The sequence below is a fragment of the Polypterus senegalus genome, chromosome 11 (genome assembly GCF_016835505.1).
Source record: "Polypterus senegalus isolate Bchr_013 chromosome 11, ASM1683550v1, whole genome shotgun sequence".
Taxonomy (NCBI): Eukaryota; Metazoa; Chordata; class Cladistia; order Polypteriformes; family Polypteridae; genus Polypterus; species Polypterus senegalus.
The window spans coordinates 158,207,746-158,233,389 of record NC_053164.1 but is presented as its reverse complement, the minus strand read 5'-3'; the positions used below and the strand labels follow the sequence as shown (position 1 = coordinate 158,233,389).

The 25,644-nt window shown below is 39.2% G+C and overlaps 1 protein-coding gene across 2 annotated transcripts in view; it reads left to right on the top strand.

Moving 5' to 3' along the window:
- Positions 1-25,644, top strand: part of mrps35 (mitochondrial ribosomal protein S35) — a 223,212-nt gene that overhangs the window by 98,068 nt on the left and 99,500 nt on the right. For both annotated transcript variants that reach the window (XM_039769970.1, XM_039769971.1), the window contains 2 exons: positions 8,308-8,368; positions 19,944-20,083. In XM_039769970.1, coding sequence (XP_039625904.1) covers positions 8,308-8,368; positions 19,944-20,083 — 201 coding nt within the window. The remainder of the gene's footprint in view (positions 1-8,307; positions 8,369-19,943; positions 20,084-25,644) is intronic.

Genomic DNA, 25,644 nt, shown 5'->3' with positions numbered 1-25,644 from the left:
ATAAAGGGTTAAACGACAAACTTTTATCAATCCAGAACAACGAAGATACACGGAAAATACTACAAAAGGACTTTGATGCTAAAATGGAAATTTTTCGCACATTTTCAGAAAATACAATGGAATGGGTTTTGGAAGTACGCCATAATAAAAGGTTCGATCAACAGCCTGACTTTTCGGTTAACCAATTCAAGGATTACAGAACGACGAATGACATTCCTGACGTTTCTCCAGAAGACAGTATCCTTCAGATTTCAATTCAAAGTAAAAGTCATGCAAGCTCAACGGCTACTTCTAGTAGTGTCATCAGATTTCAAGAGGCAGCACACGCTGTGCTGTTAATTAAAGCAGAGAATCAAAGAAAGCAACAGGCTCTAGATATTGAAGAAGCACAATTGAAAGCACAGCTGAAGGCTAAAGGAATTGGAGGCAGCTATAGCAGAATCCGAAGCAAAATTGGGAGTTCTTAACTCTTTCGGGGCTGATGTCAACTCTTGTCAAAAGGAGGTGTTGACAATGGTAATTATCTGTAAACTGTGACAAAACAAACAGTTATGTTTTAGTTGGACTCTCGTTGCTAGAAGGAAAGTTAGCTCAATTGGTTTTGACCAAGATTTCCTGTGCTCGCTTGAGTTGTAAGGCGCAAACAATGGCAAAAATGGTGCTGACATAATGTCGAATGCGTAAAGTAAAATACTCTGCCGACGACGTTTTGCGTATTATCTCTGAATTGAACTATAACTCGTCAGACTCCAGTTTTGATACAAGTGATCGAAAATATATGTGAGGTTCCAGCTTCAGCTGACTGGTCCACAGTCGTGGTGCTGAACAGGTTCATGTAGCTGACACGCCTACAGCAATGTTCACCAGGTAGAACTGCCACTTAACAATGATAAGAGGTAGAAACCAGATTGCAATGCACTGCGACTGTGACTGCTGCTGCCGCCCCAGCCACGCGAAGACAGCCTGGCAGCAAACTTGCTGCACATTCTTGGCAAACTGGCAGCCGCAGCATGCAGCAACAGATGTTTTATTTTGATTTCTGTGTGTAGCCATTACTTTTCAGAAAACTGTTTTTTGGAATAAATATTCAGCCCTCAAAGAGTTAAAAGATGCCATCGAAGTTCAGATAAACCCAATTCTGGCAACGTCCCTCAGAAACCAGATGTGAGAAGCGCAAAACCACAAGAAGCAAGTATTCGTGAATTTCCACGTAACAATGAAAGTAAAAAAAAAATCCCCAGCAACCGTTTTATCAGCAACAAAATGAAGCGCTTCTTCAACAATTGCATTATGAACAATGTTACGATCAACAGAAACAGCAACAACACAAAACAGAAGCGCCTAATTTACCCCATATAAAGGTACCAGTATTTGACGGCGATCCATTGGCTTATATAAACTTTATAAGAGCATTTGATCGAATCATCGACCAAGAAGTGAGTGATCCTGGCAACAAACTAGAGTATTTGGTACAATTCACCAAAGGCGAACCTAGAAACATTGCTCAGAATAACGCATACTTGCTGCCAGAAGAGGGATATAGAAATGCCAGAAGAATGTTACAAAAATTTTATGGAAACCTCGTTCAAATAGGAGATGCCTACATGAAGAAAATCAGGAAGTGGCCACAATTGAAATCAGGAGATGTGGATAGCTTAAAGGCATACACACTCTTCATTGGTAATTGTAAAAGTGTTATATTTGGCTTAAAGAACGGACACGAATTCGAAAACAATTTAAATATCCGCATTATGTCATCAAAGCTTCCCCAAGATCTACGAGAGCTCTGGCAAAATAAAGCAACAAAGATCGTAAGTAAAGAAAGAAGACCAGGTCTTGCTGACTTATATAGATACTTGAAAGAACGGCTCATAGCTTCCCTTGATCCAATGTATGGTGCTTCCTATCCAAGCTATACCTTCAAGTGGGAAAAAGAAAAGACTGATCACGAAAAATATCCTGCGAAAGGCGGAATGAGAAAGGACAACTTTGTCTCAAATTTTGCTGCTACTGTTGAAAAGAGAAATAAAAAGGAGACAACTGAGCGTATACACGGTAAGCACTGTTTTTTCTGTGACAAAAAGCATGATCTTAATGACTGCAACGCAATTCAGAAATTAACTTATGAAGGTAAAATTTACTTTTTAACACTAGAATTACCAGAGCCTACGAAAAAACTCGTAATTCCGTCCCACCTTAAATCGCTTCTTAAAATCGTTCACAGCCCTCCACCAGCATCTTTTGTCATCTAAATGTGCTGATAAAAATCAGGCTGCAAGCAGCCGGCTATTCCATCCCCCACCGACTTAGAACATGCACAAACTTCTCTCAGCTCATGCCTTGATGGATTATCTGGGAGTGAAGTGGAGTTTTACAGTGGAAATAATAGATCATTATTTGGAACACACGCATTTCACGTGTGTTCCGTTTCTACAGTAATCCGTGTAAACACATTTTTAAAACAGAAACGTTTTCATATTGTAGTAGTAAATGACAAAATGTAAGCATAAACTATATAATGTATGAAGCCTGAAGTCCAAATATCAAACACTTTCACAAAAGGTACACATATAACAGAACCAGTATGCTTTTATTCAAAAAATATAACTGCAGAAAAAAGCCACCTTAGCATGCCATATTGACACGTACGTACTACAGCTGCCACGGTAGCGTAATGGTATTAGCCGTTGACTAGTATCCAAAAGGTCATGAGTTCGATCCCACATGGTTCAGTTTTGAGAAGTAAACTGCTCTTATTCTTACTATTTTAGAATAAAAACATGCATTTGATTTCAGTGTGTAACAGCCAGTAATTTATGATACTTGTAAAGGTTAGTTTTTTTTATTCACTTTTCATTCTCAGTCTCAGTCGTGTTCAGGATCCTTCCCTACCCCCCATCTGAGAATGCTGTTTTCACATAAAGATGCACTGTAGCTCTGCAGCGTACTTGTGACTGCATTCTCGTACCAATGCTTGCGAACTGAAGTGCCTGCGTGCACTTTTCGTGGCATTACACGTCTATTTTTTTGAGCATGCCCGTGTCGCTCAAACACAGAAACATATGTTGGTGTACAAGAATAAAAAACAAGTGTACTTTTATTCTAGACTATAAGTGAAGAAAAAATAAAGCAAGTTACGGTAGGCGGTTGATACGACAGCTTGCGTGGTGCAATGCTAAGAACTGCTGATTTCCGATCCGTGCTATATAAAATCATCACATTCAAATATTAACAATTTCCACACACCCTTCCTACATTCGTGACATGTGTACTTGTTGCAGTGTACACATCTCTCTGTGCTATGGTTCCTATTACACTGAATGAGCACCTGACATTGTACTTTCTTCCCTATATAAATCACATTCGAGTATAGCGCGTCTCCAAAGAAATCACATTTGAGTTATAGCGCGTCTTTATGTGAAAACAGCATTGTTAGATTGGATGGGAATCGTGAACGCGACTGAGAGAATGGAACTGAATAAAAAAAAAAAAAGACTGAAATCAAATGTATGTTTTTATTCTAAAATAGTTAAGTACATGCAATATTATTTGAAAACGAACAGCGTCAGATCGGGCATATTCAAACCCGATCTGACGCTGTTTGTTTTCAAATAATATTGCATTAGTGCGATGATGTTTTTACATATATTGTCTCTTTCATTCATCTTGCGTTTTTTTTTATTCAGTTCCATTCTCTCAGTCGCCCACTTGGACCGCTGCCACTCGTTCCGGGTGGCTGTCCGTTCAAATATGCCAAGGTACAACTTGACGTCGTCAGCCTCTGTCATAGGCACCAGAGGGGGAGACGTTGGACGAGGCGGGTCGGGTCTTACCCTCCGGGCTTCTGCCAATCTGGCCTTTGTTTCCTCCAACTCCCGGGTGGTAGCGGCTTGCGCTTGCTGCAGGGACAGGATCTGAACATTCATCCCCTGCAGCACTGTGTTGAGGTCCTGTCCTTCAGTCATTTTCTTTGGATTTGTATCCTGCCAACTACGCTACTGTAAAAGACTCAACAAGAGACAACATAAAGGATTGGGGTTTCCGGCCCCGTTTATTGCAGAAAAATCCACACTGCAAATCAGGTCAAAGGATATAAACAAAACAGTTCATATGCGCGACACCATTAGAGGCGTCAGTGGCCATTTTATAAAGGAGGAGCCAGAAGTGGAGGAATGCTGGGAAGGAACCGTGAGGGAGGATTGGACTGATGACATCAGGAAAGATGGCGGAGGAAGGGCGGAAGTAAATGTACTGCGGGAAGACTTATGATGGCGGAGCGTCTTTTTTCCTGGAAGAAATCAAGGAGAAAGGTTAGTACCCGCCACTCCCTGCCGGCGAACTTCTTTCGATACAGTTTAAGGTCCGTCCGCGGTCTCCTAATCGCGCGTGCGTGACAATATATATATATATATATATATATATATATATATATATATTTATATATATTTATATATTTATATATATTTATATATTTATATATATATATATTTATATATATATATCTATACTAATAAAAGTCAAAGCCCTCACTCACTCACTGACTCACTCACTCACTGACTCATCACTAATTCTCCAACTTCCCGTGTGGGTGGAAGGCTGAAATTTGGCAGGTTCATTACTTACAGCTTCCTTACAAAAGTTGGGCAGGTTTTATATCGAAATTCTACGCGTAATGGTCATAACTGGAAGCTGTTTTTCTCCATTTACTGTAATGGAGATGAGCTTGAACGCCGTGGGGGCGGAGTTTCGTGTGACATCATCACGCCTCCCACGTAATCACGCAGTACATAGAAAACCAGGAAGACCTCCAAAAGCGCTGAAGAAAACATGCATTATATAATTGAGAAGGCAGCGAAACAATAAGAAGCGAGCGAGTGACATATACAAACATGTTCATAAGTTCTGCTACTTCGGAAACAAAGCACGATGTAAATCTACACTTTAAATTAAGTTCATAGACAGGCTGCCGCTGGCGTTTGTAATTTAGTGCCTGCCCATATAAGGCCGTCCATCAGCGGCAATCCAATAGCAAACTCCCACTAAATATTCACGGCTGAAGGACTGTGTTTATGGAGAGGAAGATGAGATGGTCAGGGTGGTGTTTGACACAAACTCAGCGAAACTGCGAGAGAAAGTTTTAAGTGCCAGGACTAAGGTAACATTAAATACAGCCATGGACATAGCACCAGATGGCACCAGCACAGCTGGGAACCTTCGATGCATGTACACCGGCTGCTCACGTGAACTGCGCAGTGCACAGATAAAAGGCAACAGTTCCAAAGAGCGCTGAACAAAAACCGAATTACACAATTGAAAAGGCAGCAAAAAATATGAAGCGTCTGATAAGCATATTCATAAATCCAGCTACTGCGGAAACAAAGCACACGTTGGAAAAAGTCAATGTCCCGCTAAAGGAAGACAGTGTAAAAAAAACCATGCATGCAGTGTGTCAGGTCTCAGATAAAGAAGAAGACGATCTGTTTATTGATGCAGTAAGAAACGAATCGATGAAAGAAACCTGTCATCTTTACAACGATTGACAAACACGGAATTTAATTTGAACACAACACATCCTACAAATACGAGCCTGATTGAAAGAAATAATGATAATCAAATCCTTGATGACAGCAACACTCAGTAACACTCACAAAACAAATACTGTATATTGACAGTCATGTTACGTTATTTTTAAAATGTTCCCTTTTCTTTTTCTAGCTTTTTTAACACACTACTTCTCCGCTGCGATACGCGGGTATTTTGCTAGTATATATATATGCCAGCAACACTCATGACAATGACAAAACAATTACATTGTCAATCATGTTACGTTATTATTAAAATGTTTCCTTTTCTTTTTACTTCTCTGCTGCCAATGCAGGTATTTTGCTATATATATATATATATATATATATATATATATATATATATATATATATATATATATATATATATATATATATATATATATATATATAAAATATAAATAGATAGATAGATATGACAACAACACTCATATCAGTGACAAAACAATTACATTAACAATCATCTTACGTTATTTTTAAAATGTTTGCTTTTCTTTTCATAACTTCTTTAACACACTACTTCTCCGCTGCGAAGCACGGGTATTCTGCTAGTATATATATATATATATATATGTGTGTGTATGTATATATATGTATTTGTGTGTATATATGTGTGTGTGTGTATATATATATGTGTATATGTATATACGTATGGATGTATGTATATGTTTATATGTGTGTGTGTGTATATATATATATATATATATATATATATATGACCGCATCACTCACAACAATGACAAAACAATTACATTGACAATCATGTTAAGTTATTTTCAAAATGTTTCCTTTTCTTTTTCATTACTTCTTTAACACACTACTTCTCAGCTGCAAAGCGCGGGTATTTTGCTAGTATAGATATATATAGATATATAGCGATATATTTATATATAGATTTATATTTATATATAGATATATAGATAGATAGGGTGGTCCAGATCTAATTATATATTATCCTAATCCTGCATAATTATTTACTCTACTTTCAACAGAAAAGATAACAGTGGTATGTCTTTCATTTCCTACAAACATCTGAGTACTGGGGTGTTTTCTGAACAAAGATTTTTAGTGAAGCAGTACACGTGAAAAACTGGCTTTGCAAAAATTTGTGTACCTCTGTAATTTTCCTGATTTGAGTGCATGTAACTGCTGTGAGACTTGCCCAGACACCACCAGTCAGAAACCAGATCTTTATAAATTTCATACGTTTATTAATCATCAAATAAATACAGTCCCAACACAGTGCCCAAGCACCAATCACGTGAAATTCGGCTTTTTTATGATAGTCCGTGGCCACCGTTCCTCTCCTTTATGTGGCCTTGTCCTGCTCCCACTCCCGACTATAGTTCCCCTACTGTAGCATGGTGGCCTCTTTTTTTTTTTTTTTCCCCGCCCAGTTGTGCTCAAGGTGTCCAATGACGTCCTTCTGGCAACACCTCCTTGTGTGCCGGTAGTGCTGCCCTTTTCACCGGAAGCACTCCGGGCGTCCTTGGAAGTCTTTTATGCCATCTTGCTGAGTGCTGCGGAAGTAACTATTTCCGGGTCCCACGATGCTTAAGGCACCCCCTGGCGGTACCCACGGGTCCCAACGGGTTAAAATCTCTTTACTCCTTTCCCGTGGTCCTCTTCTGATCCAGTGCGGTTGCCCCCTCTTGGACCGGAGGATAAAATAGCCGCATCCCTGTCCTTCCAGGCGTCCCGGCTGGGTATGGGCCCCAGCAATCTGTGACACTGCTCAATACTGTTTACTTGCCAAACCAAATTGGTTGGATCCTTAAAGCAACTCTCAAAACATCTGAAAACAAAGATTGTTCAGTATCATGGTTTAGGGGAAGGCTACAAAAAGCTATCTCAGTGTTTTAAACTGTCAGTTTCAACTGTAAGGAATGTAATCAGGAAATGTAAGGTTGTTGCTGTTAAACCTAGGTCTGACAGACCAAGAAAAATACAGGAGCGGCATATGCGCTGGATTCTGACAATGGTTACAGACAACCCACAGATCACCTCCAAAGATCTGCAAGGACATCTTGCTGCAGATGGTGTATCTGTACGTCGTCCTACAATTCAGCACATTTTGCACAAAGAACATCTGTATGGCAGGGTGATGAGAAAGAAGCCCTTTCTGCACTCATGCCACAAATAAAGTCTCTTGTTGTATGCAAGTGCTCATTTAGACAAGCCAGATTCATTCTGGAACAAAGTCCTTTGGACTGATGAGATCAAAATTGAGTTATTTGGTCATAAAAAAAAGCGCTTTGCATGACGGAAGAAGAACACCTCATTTCAAGAAAAAACATCTGCTATCTACTGTGAAATTTGGTGGAGGTATGGGGATGTGTGGCCATTTCAGCGACTGGGCTTCTTGTTAATGCCGAGGGTCAGATGAATTCAACCCAGTATCAACAAATTCTTCATTTTATACTTGCATAGTTAATTTGCTGTAATAAAGAAGCGTTTCAGTCATTTGTTTTACATTTCCTCTCAATATTTCTTTATATTTAATTGACCAAAAAATAAAATAATATTAATCGATATTTATGTGTTAATCAGTAATTCCTTCGTTTTCTGAACTTTTTGTTACAGTGTTGTGAGAAATTGTAGTCCATTTTGTCAGGAAACAATCATAATATATTGAGTAAAATTATGAACTTTGTTGTAATGGAAAGCAGCTGCTAAAAACATTGGCATATATATTGATTATTCTCACCCATGCTTTTCTTTTCAGATTCCAAATTTTTTGCATTTAACTCCATTAGCAGTCAAGAAACATTGCTCTGCACTAAAAGGTAACTACTATAATAAATATTGTTACAGTATTTGGAATTTAATATGCCTTGTCTATTTGAATATGTAAAAACAAAAATATTTATTACGCACTGAAACATATTGGATCTTGTTAGTTGCTGCTTGAAAACCTTTGGTAATTAATAACAGAAGTAACCCAATTTGTGTCTGTGTTTATATGTTGCTATATTTATATATCTGTGTTATCTGTCTGTGTGCATATACTGTATGTATGCATGTGTGTATATAGATTTGTGTATATATATATATATATATATATATATATATATATATATATATATATATATATATATATATATAAAAATATATAATACAGTAATTCCTCGGTATATCGTGCTTCGACTTTTGCGGTTTCACTCTATCGCGGATTTTAAATGTAAGCACATCTAAATATATATATCACAGATTTTTCGCTGGTTCACGGATTTCTGCAGACAGTGGGTCTTTTAATGTATGATACACGCTTCCTCAGTTTGTTTGCCCTGTGATTTCATACAAGGGACGCCATTGGCGGATGGTTTAGAAGCTACCCAATCAGAGCATGTATTATATATTAACTAAAACTCCTCAATGCTATAAGATATGCATCCCGCGCGGAGCTTGATTGTTTACTTGTCTCTGCCTCTCTCTCACCCTCTCTGACATTCTCTGCGCCTGACGGAGGGGCTGTTTGCACAGAGGCTGTTTGCTTAAAAGATACTGACGCTCCTCTAAAAATGCCGCGGCAAAATTAAAAGAACGAGTATTGATTTTTTGATTGTTTGCTTTTCTTTGCGAGCACTCTCTCTCTCTCTCTCCCCTCTGAAATTCTCTGCTCCTGAAGAGAAGAAGATCTATTTGCATTCTTTTAATTGTGAGAAAGAACTGTCATCTCAGTCTTGTCATGGAGGACAGTTTAAACTTTTGACTAAAGGGTGTTATTTCATGTCTAGAAGGCTCTAATAATGTTAACAGTGTGGGAGAGTTTATAAGGGCTTAAAATATATAAAAATAACTACACAAACATATGGTTTCTACTTTGCGGATTTTCGTCTATCGTGGGGGGTTCTGGAACGCATTCCCCGCGATCGAGGAGGGATTACTGTATGTATGTATGTGTGTATATATATATATATATATATATATATATATATATATATATATATATATATATATATATATATATATATATATAACAACAACATTTATTTATATAGCACATTTACAAATATGATGTAGCTCAAAGTGCTTTACATGATTAAGAAAGAGAAAAATGTCAAAACGAATAAGAAAATCAGGGAACACTAATGTAGAATAAAAGTAAGGCTCGATTGACCGGGAGGACAGAAAAAAAAAAAATCTCGCTAGAGGAAAATAAATAAAATCTGCAGGGGTTCCGAGGCCACAAGATCACCATCCCCCTCTAGGCATTCTACCTAACATAAATTACCTCAATCAGTCCTCATTTTATTCAGGGTATATTAGCAAAATACCCGCGGTTAGATGAAAATCCACAAAGTAGAAACCATATGTTTGTATGGTTATTTTTATATATTTTAAGCCCTTATAAACCCTACCACACTGTTAACATTATTAGAGCCCTCTAGACATGAAATAACACCCTTTAGTCAAAAGTATAAACTATGCTCCATGACAAGACAGAGAAATGACAGTTCTTTCTTACAATTAAAAAAATCCAAACATATCTTCTCTTCAAAGGAGTGCCGTCAGGAGCAGAGAATGTCAGAGAGAGAGCGAGATAAAAGCAAACAATCAAAAAATCAATACGTGATTTTAAGTATGCCGAAGCTCCGCGATAAATTGGCATTTTGAAGAGGAGTCCGTATCCTCAAGGCAAACAGCCTCTGTGCAAACAGCCCCTCTGCTCACATCCCCTCTTGTCAGGCGCAGAGAATGTCAGAGAGGGTGAGAGAGAGAGAAAATCAAACAATCAAGCACCGCGCAGGAAGCATATCTTATATCATTGAGGAGTTTTAGTTAATATGTAATACATGCTCTGATTGGGTAGCTTCTAAGCCATCCGCCAATAGCGTCGCTTGTATGAAATCAACTGGGCAAAGAAACTGAGGAAGCATGTACCATAAATTAAAATACCCATTGTCCGCAGAAATCCGCGAACCAGCAAAATCCGTGATATATATTTAGATAAGCTTACATTTAAAATCCGCGACAGAGTGAAGCCGCGAAAGTCGATGCGTGATATAGCGAGGGATTACTGTATTTGTAGGACTTGTGTTGAAGAGACATTCGCCATCTGTCAAGCGTTGTAAGTATACAACCGGTTTCATCGATAACTTCACTTCCAGCTTTTGAGAGTTTAAACATTCATAAACATGAAAGTGTGCACTACTGAAATCGTCACCTGTGAATCTTAAGATGTTTAAGAGGCATTGGCGGTTGTCGAAAGGTGTAAAATATTTGGCCATTTCGGTACACTTGAAAGCGACAACCGAACAATTCAGCTGCAGCCATCAACTCACATGCAGATCCATAGGTGAAGGGCTTAAGCATTTCACTCTTCTACTGCTCCTGTGTAGAATAATTATCTACTGTACCATCATCAGTCCACACTTTGAACCTGTCCCAGTCATTCAATACATAAGACACAATGTTCCTTCGGATATCAAGAGTGAGCCTGATATGGCCGTGCAATATGTAACAAAGAGATTGGAAAAGGTAGGTGCCATCTTCGGGCATGGAAACCACTCGGTAAGTGAGAGTTCCTTGATCGATGGTGATCCCCTCGATAGACATGTTAATGGGGGTACGGTTGGAATGATAAATGAAATGGGTACCTGAACAATGTAAAGTAAGTCTAAAATACCTACACAATAACTATAATTATAATAAATGAATAATAAAACAGCGTTTAAGCCGTGGATTAAATAAAAAGACTGTAGTTATCAGCAGGGAGATGTGAATACCGTGGCGTAGCAAGGAAGGGAATGTAGAGACTGGAGCGACGGACGGCCTTATATAGGCAGGCAGCCAACAACGTGGGAGGCGTTGGGATGGGGGACCCAACACCGTCTCACACGGTGACCGAGCTGCAGGCTATGGACGTATATATGTACGTAAGTAGGATTCAGTTAGCGTTGGGAACCCGCATACCAAATTTCTTGAAGATGGGGCCCATAAGTAACAAAGACCGTTGAAAAGTTCAATATGGTGGCTGACAGTGGCATCATACCACCGAAATAAGTACCAAATTTCAGCCTTCTACCTACATGGGAAGTTGGAGAAATATGGCGACCGACAGTGGCATCATACCACCGAAATAAGTACGTACATTGGGTTCGGTTAGCGCAGGGAAGCCGCCTACCGAATTTCGTGAAAATGGGGCCATAACTAAGAAAGTTCAACATGGCGGACGTTGTTGACCGTTATAACCGTTATGCGTCGAATTTCGAAATGAAACCTTAGAATGTTTAACTTTTGTAAGTAAGCTGTAAGGAATAAGCCTGCCAAATTTCAGCCTTTTACCTACACGGGAAGTTGATGAGTGAGTGAGGGCTTTCCCTTTTATTAGTATAGATAACCTCATAAGTTAATTATAATATTTTGCCAATCACTAAAATTTCTGTTTTCTCCTTATTTAGCTTGTGACAATTACTACTCATCCATTCGGTAACACAAGTAAGACATTGTGTCAGTGAATCAAGAGCGTCTGGGTCATCAGGCACTATTGATAAATACCTTGTATGTCATCATCATGGCTGTGGTAGCTCACATTATGCCCCAAGATAATCTGGCCTAATGGAAGAATGTAAATCGAAAAGAGCAGTGGACCCAGGATAGAGCCTTGTGGAACACCATATTGAATAACATGTGTGTTTGAAGTATAATTACCACAACTAACAAAGAATTTTCTACCTACCAGATAGGACTCAAACCACTTTTAGACACTGCCAGAGAGGCCCACCCATTGACTAAATGCGATTTCTAAGAATATTGTGATCAATGGTATCAAATACAGCACATCTAAGAGGATGAGAACAGATAAACGGCCACTGTCTGCATTTATCTGCAAGTCATTTACTACTTTAATGAGTGCAGTTTCTGTACTGTGATTTGTTCTGAAAACAGACTGAAACTTATCAAGAATAGCATGTTTATTGAGGTGGTCATTTAGCTGCATAATGACTGCCTTCTCTAGGATTTTACTTAAAAAAGGCAAGTTATTAATAGGTCTAAAATATTCAAAAGCAGAGGAGTCAAGATTATTTTTTTTGAGCAGGGGTTTAACTACAGCAGTCTTAAGACAGTCTGGGAAGACCACCGTATCTAATGAGCACGCCAGATACTTCTTTGAAAAAACTTGTTGGTACTGGGTCAAGGACATAGGTGGATGGTCTCAGCTGAGAAATTATTTTATGTAAATCAGGTAAGTCTATCCTGGTGAAAGAGTTTAATTTGTTTATAATGGAGTACCAGGGTTTAAGAGGATCAGTATAGGGGAGATGTACACTGTACTATATTATTTCTAATATAATTAATTTTTTGATTAAAAAATATAGCCAAAGCCTTAAGTGTCACTGGCAGTTTTTTGGATGCATTCCATTGAGTGACCTGTGTTTAGCAGACAATCAATTGTAGAGAATAAGATTCCAGGATTACTAACATTGTTATTTTTAGTTCTAGAGAAATAGCATCGCCTCTCAAGGAGGACTATGTTGTTGTATTCTGTTATTTTAACCTTCAGTATCTCATAGTGAATAATCAGTTTAGTTTTTCTTCATTTACTCTCGGCTCTCCGGCATGTTCTCTTTAGATCAGACACTCTTCGAGTCTTCCATGGTATAATAGTGCTAGAAGATTTTTTAACTGTCTTTTCAGGTGCGACTATGTCATCAGCAGCTCTCTGGTTGTTTAGAATATTATTCAGTTTTGAAGCTGCTGATTTTTTTTAAATGCTTCTCGTGAATTTTTTCTATCATTATTTCTATATTAAATAGTAAGATGAAGTTTTAGTCCTTTAGTAATTACAAAATGTAACGTATGCGCTGCTTTGTGTGTAGGCTGACTAATGTGCAGGTTTAAATCAGAGTCCAGGAAGTTCAGGAATTCTTTTACTTTCCGTTCACACTGATTATCGATTTGAAAGTCATCAACAATTAGGAACGTGTTGTGTTTTGTAATTACAATTGACACCAATTCTGAGAATTCCTCAAAGAAAGACGTATTGTATTTAGGAGGTCTATACATGGACAATACTAGACACTGAGAAACTCCATGTATAACAACAGCAAGATACTCAAAGGACTTGAATTTACCAAAACCAACGACTTTACACTTTAACCGGCTTGAGTAAATGTTTGCTAAACCGCCGCCTTTTCTTATCTTGGTGATCTGCATGAGCAAAGCTGTAATTCGGAGGTGCAGATTCGCACCCGCACCATCAGAGCTAAGCCACGTTTCACTTACTCTATTATATTGCACTTTCTTATCACTAATAAGATCGTTAATGGAAAACGTCTTGTTCGTTAATGATCTAACATTTAATAAAGGTATACTTACTGTCTCAGAAGAGCAGTATTGAATTGTAGGAGCGGTATGGATATTTGAGATAGAAAATAAGTTATTTTTATTAGAGCCACTAATGGGCATATTTGTTTATTTAATCTATAGTCTTTTTATAGTTTTAACACATTGTTCATCTAGATGTGTAATTGTAATTAAATTATCCGTATTTATGTTGCACTGTCTAGATTTTTTTATACGCATTGAGGTTCGTCGTTCTAGCATTAATACAGTGCACTTTTGAGGAAGATTTTGTTACCGAATTGTCATGTCCTAGCAAAGTATTACAGAAAGGGGTAGGAGTAATAGTAAAGAGTCAAGTTAGACTAAGTACATTAGAGATGTTTTCTGAGAGGACCTGGCACCAAATCTTTTAGCCCGCTTGAAGAAACACGGCCTCTCCCAGAGGAGGTCCCAGTTGTCTATGAACCCGACGTTTTGTCCCTCGCAGAAGCCTTTCAGCCAGATGATTAATGCCAGCAGAAATGACTGTAATACTCATTTGATCTTCTAGCGAGAGGTAAGGGACCCGAGATGAAGATTCTTGCAGCCAGGGTCCTCTCCTTTGTGGCTTTAATTAATGCAGTGAAATCCGACTTGAGAATCTTAGACTGTCTGTATCTTACGTCGTTTACCCCAGCATGTATCACAGTGGCTCCCACTGCCCTGTTCTTGTGCCTCTCGAAGACTGTCAGCGCTCTTCTCATAATATCTTGAACACAAGCATCGGGAAAACAAGAGACAAAAGATTTCTGGTTAGGGCATGAGATGTTTAGGTCTCGCACAATAGAATTTCCAATTGCAAATACATCACCTGGGGTTGAAGGCAAACTGGAGGAGCGGAGAGGTTCAAAACGGCTTTGGACAGAGATGCTTGCCTTTGCCGATGGAGGTGATCTAGCCTTAACACCCCACCTGCATAGCTGAAACCGGTCAAGTTCCTCATCGTTGACGTTGTCGTTCTGACAGCGAGGTGCAGGGGTAAAACTCACTTGGCCTTGACAGTAAGCGGCACGGCATGGAGTCTGTGTTACAGAGCCACGATTTGCTGAGACGATTTCAGATGTTGGGGAGTATTTTACCAGTAGACAAGCCTTCAAATCCCTTAGGTGTCTCAGTCTGGACAGGAGTTATTGAATTTGGATGTTGAGAGCCTGGAGTTTTTCAACAACGCGGTCCATCTCACCGTCGGCCATTGTCTTCTTCAGCTTCATGCCCTTAGAAAGAATGAGAGAGGAAGGTTAGGTCAACAACATGTATATACGGTGCATCCAGAATGTATTCACAGCGCATCACTTTTTCCACATTGTTATGTTACAGCCTTATTCTAAAATGGATTAAATTCATTTTTTCCTCAGAATTATACACGCAACACCCCATAATGACAAGCGTGAAAAAGTTTACTTGAGGTTTTTGCAAATTTATTAAAAATAAAAAAACTGAGAAATCACATGTACAGTACATAAGAATTCACAGCCTTTGCTCAATACCTTGTCGATGCACCTTTGGCAGCAATTACAGCCTCAAGTCTTTTTGAATATGATGCCACAAGCTTGGCACACCTATCCTTGGCCAGTTTCGCCCATTCCTCTTTACAACACCTCTCAAGCTCCATCAGGCTGGATGGGAAGCGTCAGTGCACATTCATTTTAAGATCTTTCCGGAGATGTTCAATCGGATTCAAGTCTGGATTCTGGCTGGGCCACTCAAGGACATTCATAGAGTTGTCCTGAAGCCACTCCTTTGATATCTTGGTTGTGTGCTTAGGGTCTTGTCCTGCTGAAAGATGAACCGTCACCCCAGTCTGAGGTCAAGAGCGCTCAGGAGCAGGTTTTCATCCAGGATGTCTCTGTACATTGCTGCAGTCATTTTTCCCTTCATCCTGACTAGTCTCCCAGTTCCTGCCACTGAAAAACATCCCCACAGCATGATACAGCCACCACCATGCTTCACTGTAGGGATGGTATTGGCCTGGTGATGAGCGGTGCCTGGTTTCCTCCAAACGTGACGCCTGGCATTCACACCAAAGAGTTCAATGTTTGTCTCATCAGACCAGAAGGTGCCTTTTGGCAAACTCCAGACGGGCTGCCATGTGCCTTTTACTAAGGAGTGGCTTCCATCTGGCCACTCTACCATACAGGCCTGATTGGTAGATTGCTGTAGAGATGGTTATCCTTCTGGAAGGTTCTCCTTTCTCCACAGAGGACCTCTGGAGCTCTGACAGAGTGACCATCAGGTTCTTGTTCACCTCCCTGACTAAGGCCCTTCTCCCCCAATCGCTCAGTTTAGATGGCCAGCCAGCTTTAGGAAGAGTCCTGGTGGTTTCGAACTCATTCCACTTATGGATGATGTATGACACTGTGCTCATTGGGACCTTCAAAACAGCAGAAGTTTTTCTGTAACCTTCCCCAGATTTGTGCCTCGAGACAATCCTGTATCGGAGGTCTACAGACAATTCCTTTGACTTCATGCTTGGTTTGTGCTCTGACATGAACTGTCAACTGTGGGACCTTATATAGACAGGTGTGTGCCTTTCCAAATCATGTCCAATCAACTGAATTTACCACAAGTGGACTCCAATTAAGCTGCAGAAACATCTCAAGGATGATCAGGGGAAACAGGATGCACCTGAGCTCAATTTTGAACTACATGGCAAAGGCTGTGAATACTTATGTACATGTGCTTTCTCAATTTTTTTATTTAAGTAAAAAGTAAACTTTTTTCACATTCTCATTATGGGGTGTTGTGTGTAGAATTCTGAGGGAAAAAATGAATTTAATCCATTTTGGAATAAGGCTGTAACATAACAAAATGTGGAAAAAGTGAATACTTTCTGGATGCTCTGTATGTATGTGTATATGTACATATTAAGTATGCTGAACAGAATTTGCTGAATATACTCTCAGATAAAGCAAGAATTTTAGGATTAAAAATAAACCCAAAAAATTGTTTGACTTATTCAGAAGCCTGATTTTTTTTTTTTTTTTTTAAAAAACATTGCTCACAGTATATGCAATCCCTATTCTGAAAGTAATGATAACTAGAAGAACCGTATACATTTTAGAATCATATATGAAACTTAATTCTCTCACTGTAAATCATCTCTTTTACACAGTTAACAGAACAGTTGTCCTTCATTATAGTTGTGCTATATCTTCATCAGTAACTCTCAGCTAGTGCTTGTGGTCAACCAATCAGCACAATTCATCACCCAAGCTCCAGTCATGGTATTTTCTGGTTGAATGAAAATTACATACCCTGCTCAGAAGCAAATAAAAATACTTGGAACTAAAAATGGTCCAATTTCCTGCGGTGGAGGAGGAGGTTAGGAGCACACGCTGATACAGCGCATTGCCACACCCACCACATGACAAACAAAATCAGGATTCCAGATTAGGACCCCTGTGCAGCCATGCAATGGGTAACACCTCAGCACCACACTAGTTCAGATGAAGTGGAACAGTGTGAGGTTTTTTTATGGTGGCTAGAGTGCCAATTCTGACACCAACCCCCAGGTTTTTCCCTGCAGGTTGAAGGGCCTACCTACTAGCTTGATGCAGGTTAACATCATAATCCACGTGTGGTGAAAGTAGTACAGATGTTCCCGAGCAGTAGAGCTGATTTTAGTTTGTTTCATGAGAATCTCAAATAAGTTGTAACCCCCCCCCCAAAAAAAATATCCAAGTTCTGTTATTGTGAAAGCTTTGGCCTAGCGTTGTCACAGTTACAAACCAGCTTTGCTGAATGAAGGATTTAGGTCTGTACAGTTGGTGGAAAATTAATGGTATTAATACTTTTACAGATAAAAAGTTGTTTTTGCTTTATGAAATGTGTCCTACTATGGTATAAAGAAAGAAAAGCCTTTGTTAAAGTGTGTTTACAGCAAGGCTGTTCAAAGCCATGACAACTGAATATTTAGATTACCTACAATTATCTTGTGTGGTATGCTCCACAAAATGTTAATATTTACTAAATTAACCTTTAACCTAGGGGGCTTGAGTTGTTAACCGTATTAATGTCTATTGTAATGTATGCAGAATGACAATATAAAAAGCACTGTAGGATCCTGCTGTATTTTTGCTCTTTTGCAAAATGCGTTTTCTTTCATGCACTGTAGCACACATCACTTACATATACGGGTGCCAGTCACAAAATTAGAATATCATGACATAGTTGATTTATTTCAGTAATTCCATTCAAAAAGTGAAACTTGTATATTAGATTCATTCATTAACACACAGACTGATGTATTTTTAATTTTGATGATTATAACTGACAACTAATGAAAGTCCCAAATTCAGTATCTCGGAAAATTAGAATGTTGTGAAAAGGTTAAATATTGAAGACACCTGGTGCCACAATCTAATCAGCTAATTAACTCAAAACACCTGCAAAAGCCTTTAAATGGTCTATCAGTCTAGTTCTGTAGGCTACACAATCATGGGGAAGACTGCTGACTTGACAGTTGTCCAAAAGACGACCATTGACACCTTGCACAAGGAGGGCAAGACCCAAAAGGTCATTGCTAAAGAGGCTGGCTGTTCACAGAGCTGTTTCCAAGCACATTAATAGAGAGGCGAAGGGAAGGACAAGATGTGGTAGAAAAAAGTGTACAAGCAATAGGGATAACCGCACCCTGGAGAGGATTGTGAAACAAAACCCATTCAAAACTGTGGGGGAGATTCACAAAGAGTGAACTGCAGCTGGAGTCAGTGCTTCAAGAACCACCACGCACAGACGTATGCAAGACATGGGTTTCAGCTGTCACATTCCTTGTGTCAAGTCACTCTTGAACAAGAGATGGCATCAGAAGCGTCTTACCTGGGCTAAAGACAAAACTGCTGGCGAGTGGTCCAAAGATATGTTCTCTGATGAAAGTAAATTTTGCATTTCCATTGGAAATCAAGGTCCCAGAGTCTGGAGGAAGAGAGGAGATGCACAGAATCCACGTTGCTTGAGGTCCAGTGTAAAGTTCCCACAGTCAGTGATGGTTTGGGGTACCGTGTCATGTGCTGGTGTTGGTCCATTGTGTTTTCTGAGGTCCAGGGCCAACACAGCCGTCTATCAGGAAGTTTTAGAGCACTTAATGCTTCCTGCTGCTGACGAACTTTATGGAGATGCAGATTTCATTTTCCAACAGGACTTGGCACCTGCACACAGTGCCAAAGCTACCAGTACCTTGTTTAAGGACCATGGTATCACTGTTCTTGATTGCCCAGCAAACTTGCCTGACCTTAACCCCATAGAAAATCTGTGGGGTATTGTGAAGAGGAAGATGCAATACGCCAGACCCAACAATTCAGAAGAGCTAAAGGCCACTATCACAGCAACATGGGCTCTCATAACACCTGAGCAGTGCCACAGACTGATCGACTCCATGCCACGCCGCATTGCTGCAGTAATCCAGGCCAAAGGAGCCCCAACTAAATAGTGAGTGCTGTACATGCTCATACTTTTCATGTTCATACCTTTCAGTTGGCCAACACTTCTAAAAATCCTTTTTTTGCATTGGTCTTAATTGATATTCTAATTTTCCGAGATACTGAATTTGGGACTTTCATTAGTTGTCAGTTATAATCATCAAAATTAAATTAAATTAACATTTGAAATACATCAGTCTGTGTGTAATGAATGAATCTAATATACAAGTTTCACTTTTTGAATGGAATTACTGAAATAAATCAACTTTGTCATGATATTCTAATTTTATGACCAGCACCTGTACATATAAATGGTAGTTTTGAATTTGCCAGATGCTGTCCCCTTTCTAATGGAGAAATGAAACATTAGCCGCCTTCTCCGGTTATTTAAAAAAAGGCAGTAACAAAGCAGCAGATATAGTAAATGTAGCCTGTAAAATGTATCCACAATTCCATTTATTTTGTAATCCAAGTGTAAGGTCATGGGAAGTGGAACCCTTTTTCAGATGCTTTGGCTATAAAAATGGTGGTTTATATAATAAAGACCTCTACATATAGTGCCTTTTTTAAGTGATATCTGCCTTTCATATACTGTGTATTTCTTCTTTTATTATAGCCTTCTGCACTACTTGGCCTGATGTGCTGGACAGTGATTCTAAATTTCAGAAGAATTTCCCCATCCAGGTGGAGAGTAAAGATTTTGTTTCTTCAGGACCTTCTCTTAGAAATCCTAATGCACGGATTGTGACACTGTTTGTGAGTTTTAATTTAGTCTTTTTATGTAATTCTTTCCCATTTCATTTTAGAAACTACAGTACTTTGAATGTTTTTTATTGTTCTGTAGTGTTGTTTATTTCAGTAAAGTGTGGCACAGAGTATAGAAAGTTCTTTACCTGACTTTTAACAAGTCTAACAAGTTTAACCAGTTACTATACTAGCTGATTCATCTGGCTTCACCTAGGAAATCTAATTACACAGTGGGCCTGGGTTATAGTGCCATTGATTAATCTCTGATTCAGATACACTATGTAAATAACTAAGTACTTTTCTTTATCCAGTATTTGTCTTTTTTTTTTTTCTTTTCTTTTCAAATGGCTAAAATTTTTGGTAAGCGGTGTGGTGTAATGGGTAAGTCTTTGGGTCTAGGACTTCAAACCCTGAGGTTGTGGGTTCAAATCCTGCTACAAACATTGTGTTACCATTAGCAAGTCACTTTGCCTGCCTGTGCTCCAGTTTGAAAAAATAAAAGATATGTAACCAATTGTATCTCAAGTGTTGTAAGTCACCTTGAATAAAGCATCAGTCACTTAATATTATTATTTTTGGGTCCCTGGAGCTGCTTACTCTTTAACATAAAATATACAAACTGAATTTATTGTACACAAACAGATGTATTCATTACATATACTTCATTACAAAAATACCCTTTCCACAGTTAAAACTTCTTTTTATGCAAACATTATCAGTGCAGGTGAAGGCAATCCCAGAACCTTTTTTTTCCACAGTAGAGAGATTGTTTAAACCACCTGAAACCAGCATTATTTTTCTAATGAGCGATGCTGTAACATATTCAGTTTTTTAGCAATAAAATTGCAGTAATCCATCAGAATATTGCTATGTCTAATAGTACACAGAATAACTTATCATCAATGAGTGTTGTAGGTTTGCCACCAGCTACCCTTCTAAGTGACTTCAAAATCGCATATGCAAAGTAATTATTTAGTCTAGTCCCTCCCACCTGTCAACTGGATCCTGTTCCTAGAAGTTTAATTAACTCTTTTAGGGCGATTTTTTTTTGTTTCTTTTCTCCCAGGGCTGAATATTTTTCCAAAAACTAACTTTTTTTTTAAAAAAAGAACACAAAGCAATTGTTTAACATATCAAATCAGCAAGAAATATTTACTTTTGACAAATGTTACTATCTTGCATGTTGTATGAGCCTGCATACTGTATGATCTCACATACATATCACGTACATGTTACACAGCAAAGTCCTGCAAAGTATATCGCTCAAAGCAACCAATTGCATTCATTGTCATTGTCATATTGCACTGCTTACAATATGTGTTGCATTGGTGCCTCCTTTTCAATTGTCTGTTGCTGCACTTTCTCACATATATTGTTAGTGTGTACTGTAGAGAGACAAGTCACCCAGTTGACATCTTGCCATGCCAATGCCGCCAAGTTTCCACTCGCATGAGAACTGGATTGTCACCTCTTTTCCTCTTCAGCCTGTCTGGCTTCAACTGTGAAAGCATGTGTCCCCTGTTCATCCTCATTGTGCCACAAGCTCCAATTCCCCTGTTCTGTAGCTCCATGAACAATTCTTGGCATGTATAAAAATGTCCATGAATACAGCATGACCCAAATATTCATAGCCCTGAAGCAGCTCCAGCACAACCTGCCTTGTCAAAGAAACTGTTGTCTCTTTGAAAGAAATACTTTCCTGTACTGTATATGTAATTACTTTCAGGGAGAAACCAGTGTTTCTTCTGCCAGTACAAAATCCTTTATGCAATACATTGTGAGCCTGTCTGGCATATATTGTCAGAAAGAAAGGCGTCCCTTTTATTTTATCATAGATTTATACACAGACAAATCACGGCCAGGCTGATAAAATTGTTTATATGTTGTTTCCACAATGTTAAGCAGGGGCTGAACTTTATACATGGGATTATAGCCTGGCTCACTCTTTGGGATTTGCTTCTGGTTATCACAGAAGTAAATAAAACTTTGCAGCAACATGTATCTATCATACAGCATAACCTGTCCAAAGCCACCAAGGGACAAAGCACATTTGGACCAGTGCTCCTTGAAGTTCTATCGCCTGTCTAGTCCCATCTCTATTTGTAATGCCACAAAGCCCTTCATCTTGCCTTTTGTTTTGGGTTTCCACTTTGAAAAAAGAGAAAGTGATGCAAGCGCAGCTGGCGATTCAAAAAATTGCTCTGCATACTTGTTTATCTCGTCTAACAGTAACTGAAAAGTAGCATCAGGAGAGAACAGCCTGAAGTAGTCCAGCGGCTGGTAATCTGTCGTGTCTAACAGCAAGCCATGCTGTCTTGTGAAGTCTGATAGCCAGTTTGGCTCCCACGGATCAATGTCTGGGTATTCCTCCCACACAAACCTTGCCGTAGGTGCGTCGACTGCTCGAATTCGCTAAGCTGGCAGCCGATCAGCTGGGGTGGCATCGGGTGATGTCCAATCGGCTGATGCCAGTTCCTCACTCTCTTGCTCAATCTCCTGATCACTGTTAACAAAATCAAATTGTGAAAAATCAGAGTCTGATTCAGCGATAATGCGCAAAACATCATCTGCTGAGTATTTCCTTTTCTACACTCTCTTCGCTCCCTCATGAGATGTCGATGCCATCTTGCCTTTGTTTACATTTGTTTACATTTCGTAACTCACGCACACGCAAGGATTAGATGCTGAGTCAATGAGTTTAACATTCCTCCGAGCAGAGAGGGAATGCCTGAGATGTAAAGTGAGCCACTACTATTAACAGCTGATTGTCACCCTCTACCCCTGGATGTCGACTTTTGACGACATGCGCCCTCAACCCTCCTGTCGACAAAAGTTGACACCTGCTCTAAAAGAGTTAAAGTCTGCCTGTCTACCATTATTCCCCTGTTAACCTACATAATTAAATCCTCTCATACCACTGGCACAGCTCCCCCAACTGAAAGCTGCTATCCTTAAACCAACTGAAAAGCAACCTGGTGTAAGCTGTCACTTTATTAACCTTCTTCTCATTCTGAATTTGTTGTTCATTTCCAAAGTTCTTGAGAAGGTTGTTGCATCTCACTTTCAGTGTCTTCATGATAATAATTATATTTTTGAATTATTTAAGTATGGTTTCTGACACAAGCATAGCACTGGAACTGCCCTGGTTAAGATCACTAGGGTACTCCTCAGTGCAGCTGACAAGGATTCTGTATCCATTATCCTTCTTGAACATCATTCAGTCTTTGATACTATATACCATAAGCTCATTATGGAACAATTGGCTAGCATTGGAGTCTACACTACTTTGTTTTAGTGGTATGGTTCATATCTCACTGGCACAGTTTGTTCAAATACCAAACCTCCAGTCAGAGAGCTCTGTGGTTTGTAGTGGTGTTCCAGAGTTTTGTATTGGGCCACTCTTTTATTATGTACCACCTTCCCCTTGGTAACATTTTTTGTCAATGTAATATTAAATTTTGTTATACCGAAGATACACAGTCCTACTGTACATGTTCAGTAAACCTACTTTCATTCTTACACCGTATCCTTACTACATGTCTTGATGACATTGATAGATGGATGATGAGCAACTCTCTTACATCTTATTGGGTCTAAATCAGCATTGGCAAAGGCTTGCAGTTTCAATCTTTCCATTGCTGGTTGCACTATATCCATCCCTGCACTGGCTAATAGCCGTAGTGTTATTCTGGACAGCACCCTTTCTTTCACACTTTGCACATGTAAATAATGTTTTCTGGATTGCCTTTTCATTTATGAAACACCTCTAGACTATACTCTGCTTGAACACAACACAAAGCAGGTGTTCTATTAAATACCTTGGTTACAGCTTCCATTGATTATTGCAGTGCTTTTTGGCTGGCATTTCCAATAAAATTCCTTATGGACTCTAATCCAGAAATCTGCAGCATGGATTATTACATGTTCTAAGCTTACTGGGCATATCACACCTCTACTCATTCAGCTTCATTGGCTTCCTTTGTCCTATTGGATACTGTTTGACACTAGAATTACCAGAGCCTACGAAAAAACTCGTAGATCTGTCCCACCTTAAATCGTTTCTTAAATCCCTTCACACCTCTCCGCCAGTGTCATATGTCCTCTAAATGTGCTGATAAACTCGGGCTGCTAGCAACCGGCTATTCCATCCCCCCACCTACTTAGAACGTGCACAAACGTCTCCCAGCTTATGCCTTGATTGATTTTTCTGGGAGTGAAGTGGAGTTTTAGAGTGGAAATAATAGATTGTTGTTTGGAACACACACATTTCATGTCTGTTCTGTTTCTATAGTAATCTGTGTAAACACATTGTTAAAACAGAAACGTTTTTTATAATCTAGTAGTAGATAACAAAATGTAGGCATAAACTACAGTAATCCTTCCTCGATTGCGGGGTTGCGTTCCAGAACCAGCCCCCCTGAAACCCAACCACTGTGATAGGTGAAAGTCTGCGAAGTAGAAACCATATGTCTGTATGGTTATTTTTAGATATTTTAAGCCCTTATAAACTCTGCCACACTGTTTATTAATATTCCCTGCACAGTTATACAGCATAAACCTTTTGTATTCTCTTAGATATTAGGTAAGATTGATTGAAAGTATGTATGTAAACACACTGTTTATATACAGTAAAACCTAAATATTATTTTAAAGATATTGAGTGTCTCCGATATCACATATGTTAGTCATTACGATAGACAGGCCATCAGCAATAAATACGCACAATGCAAGAAAAATTGTATACATTAAATGTGTGTACAGTGACACTAAACGTACGTACATACTGTAAGTAGAAAATTAATTATGGTTACTCACCAACAACGAAACGATGACTTGTCCGATAACGATGAGTTTAGTTTTACTGCACAACAAAGGAGAGCGTTACAGCTCTCCTAAAGGAGCCTCTTCAGGCGACTGTGTAGCACCGCCATTGTTCTTCTTCCAGCAGTCTTCAATCCAAATCCCTAAAGCAGCTTCCATCCAGACTACTGCCTTATTATGTCCGCTTACAACTCATTTTGCACCCTGGTTAAAAGGACACTGAGGCCGTAGATCTTATATTCCTTTCCTACTTTTTAAATAAAAAGAATCGTAGCCTCAATGATGCCGTAATGGCGTCCTACAGTGGTGTAGTTTTTCCCTTCCTTCAACATATTCAAAACGTTTACCTTTTCGGCAATCATTAACATCTTCCATTGGCGCTTGGGCACGGCCCCTGAAGCAGTAGCAGGAGCAGATCGTTTTGGAGCCATAATGAAAGGCTTGACTATGCACAAAGATAAACACAAAAGAGCACAAAAGTTAACTCTTTACACAGCGAAACATGTTAATACTGAATGAGCGAGACGAGACTGGTTAACGCCGCGGAATCGAATTCCGTGCTGCGCTGCTGAGCCATTCAGCACACAGGAACTTAACTGCGTGCTCTGATTGGTTAGCTTCTCAGCCATCCGCCAATAGCGTCCCTTGTATGAAGTTAACTGGGCAAAACAACTGAGGAAGCATGTACAGAAAGTTAAAAGACCCATTGTCCGCAGAACCCGCGAAGCTGCGAAAAATCCGCGTTATAT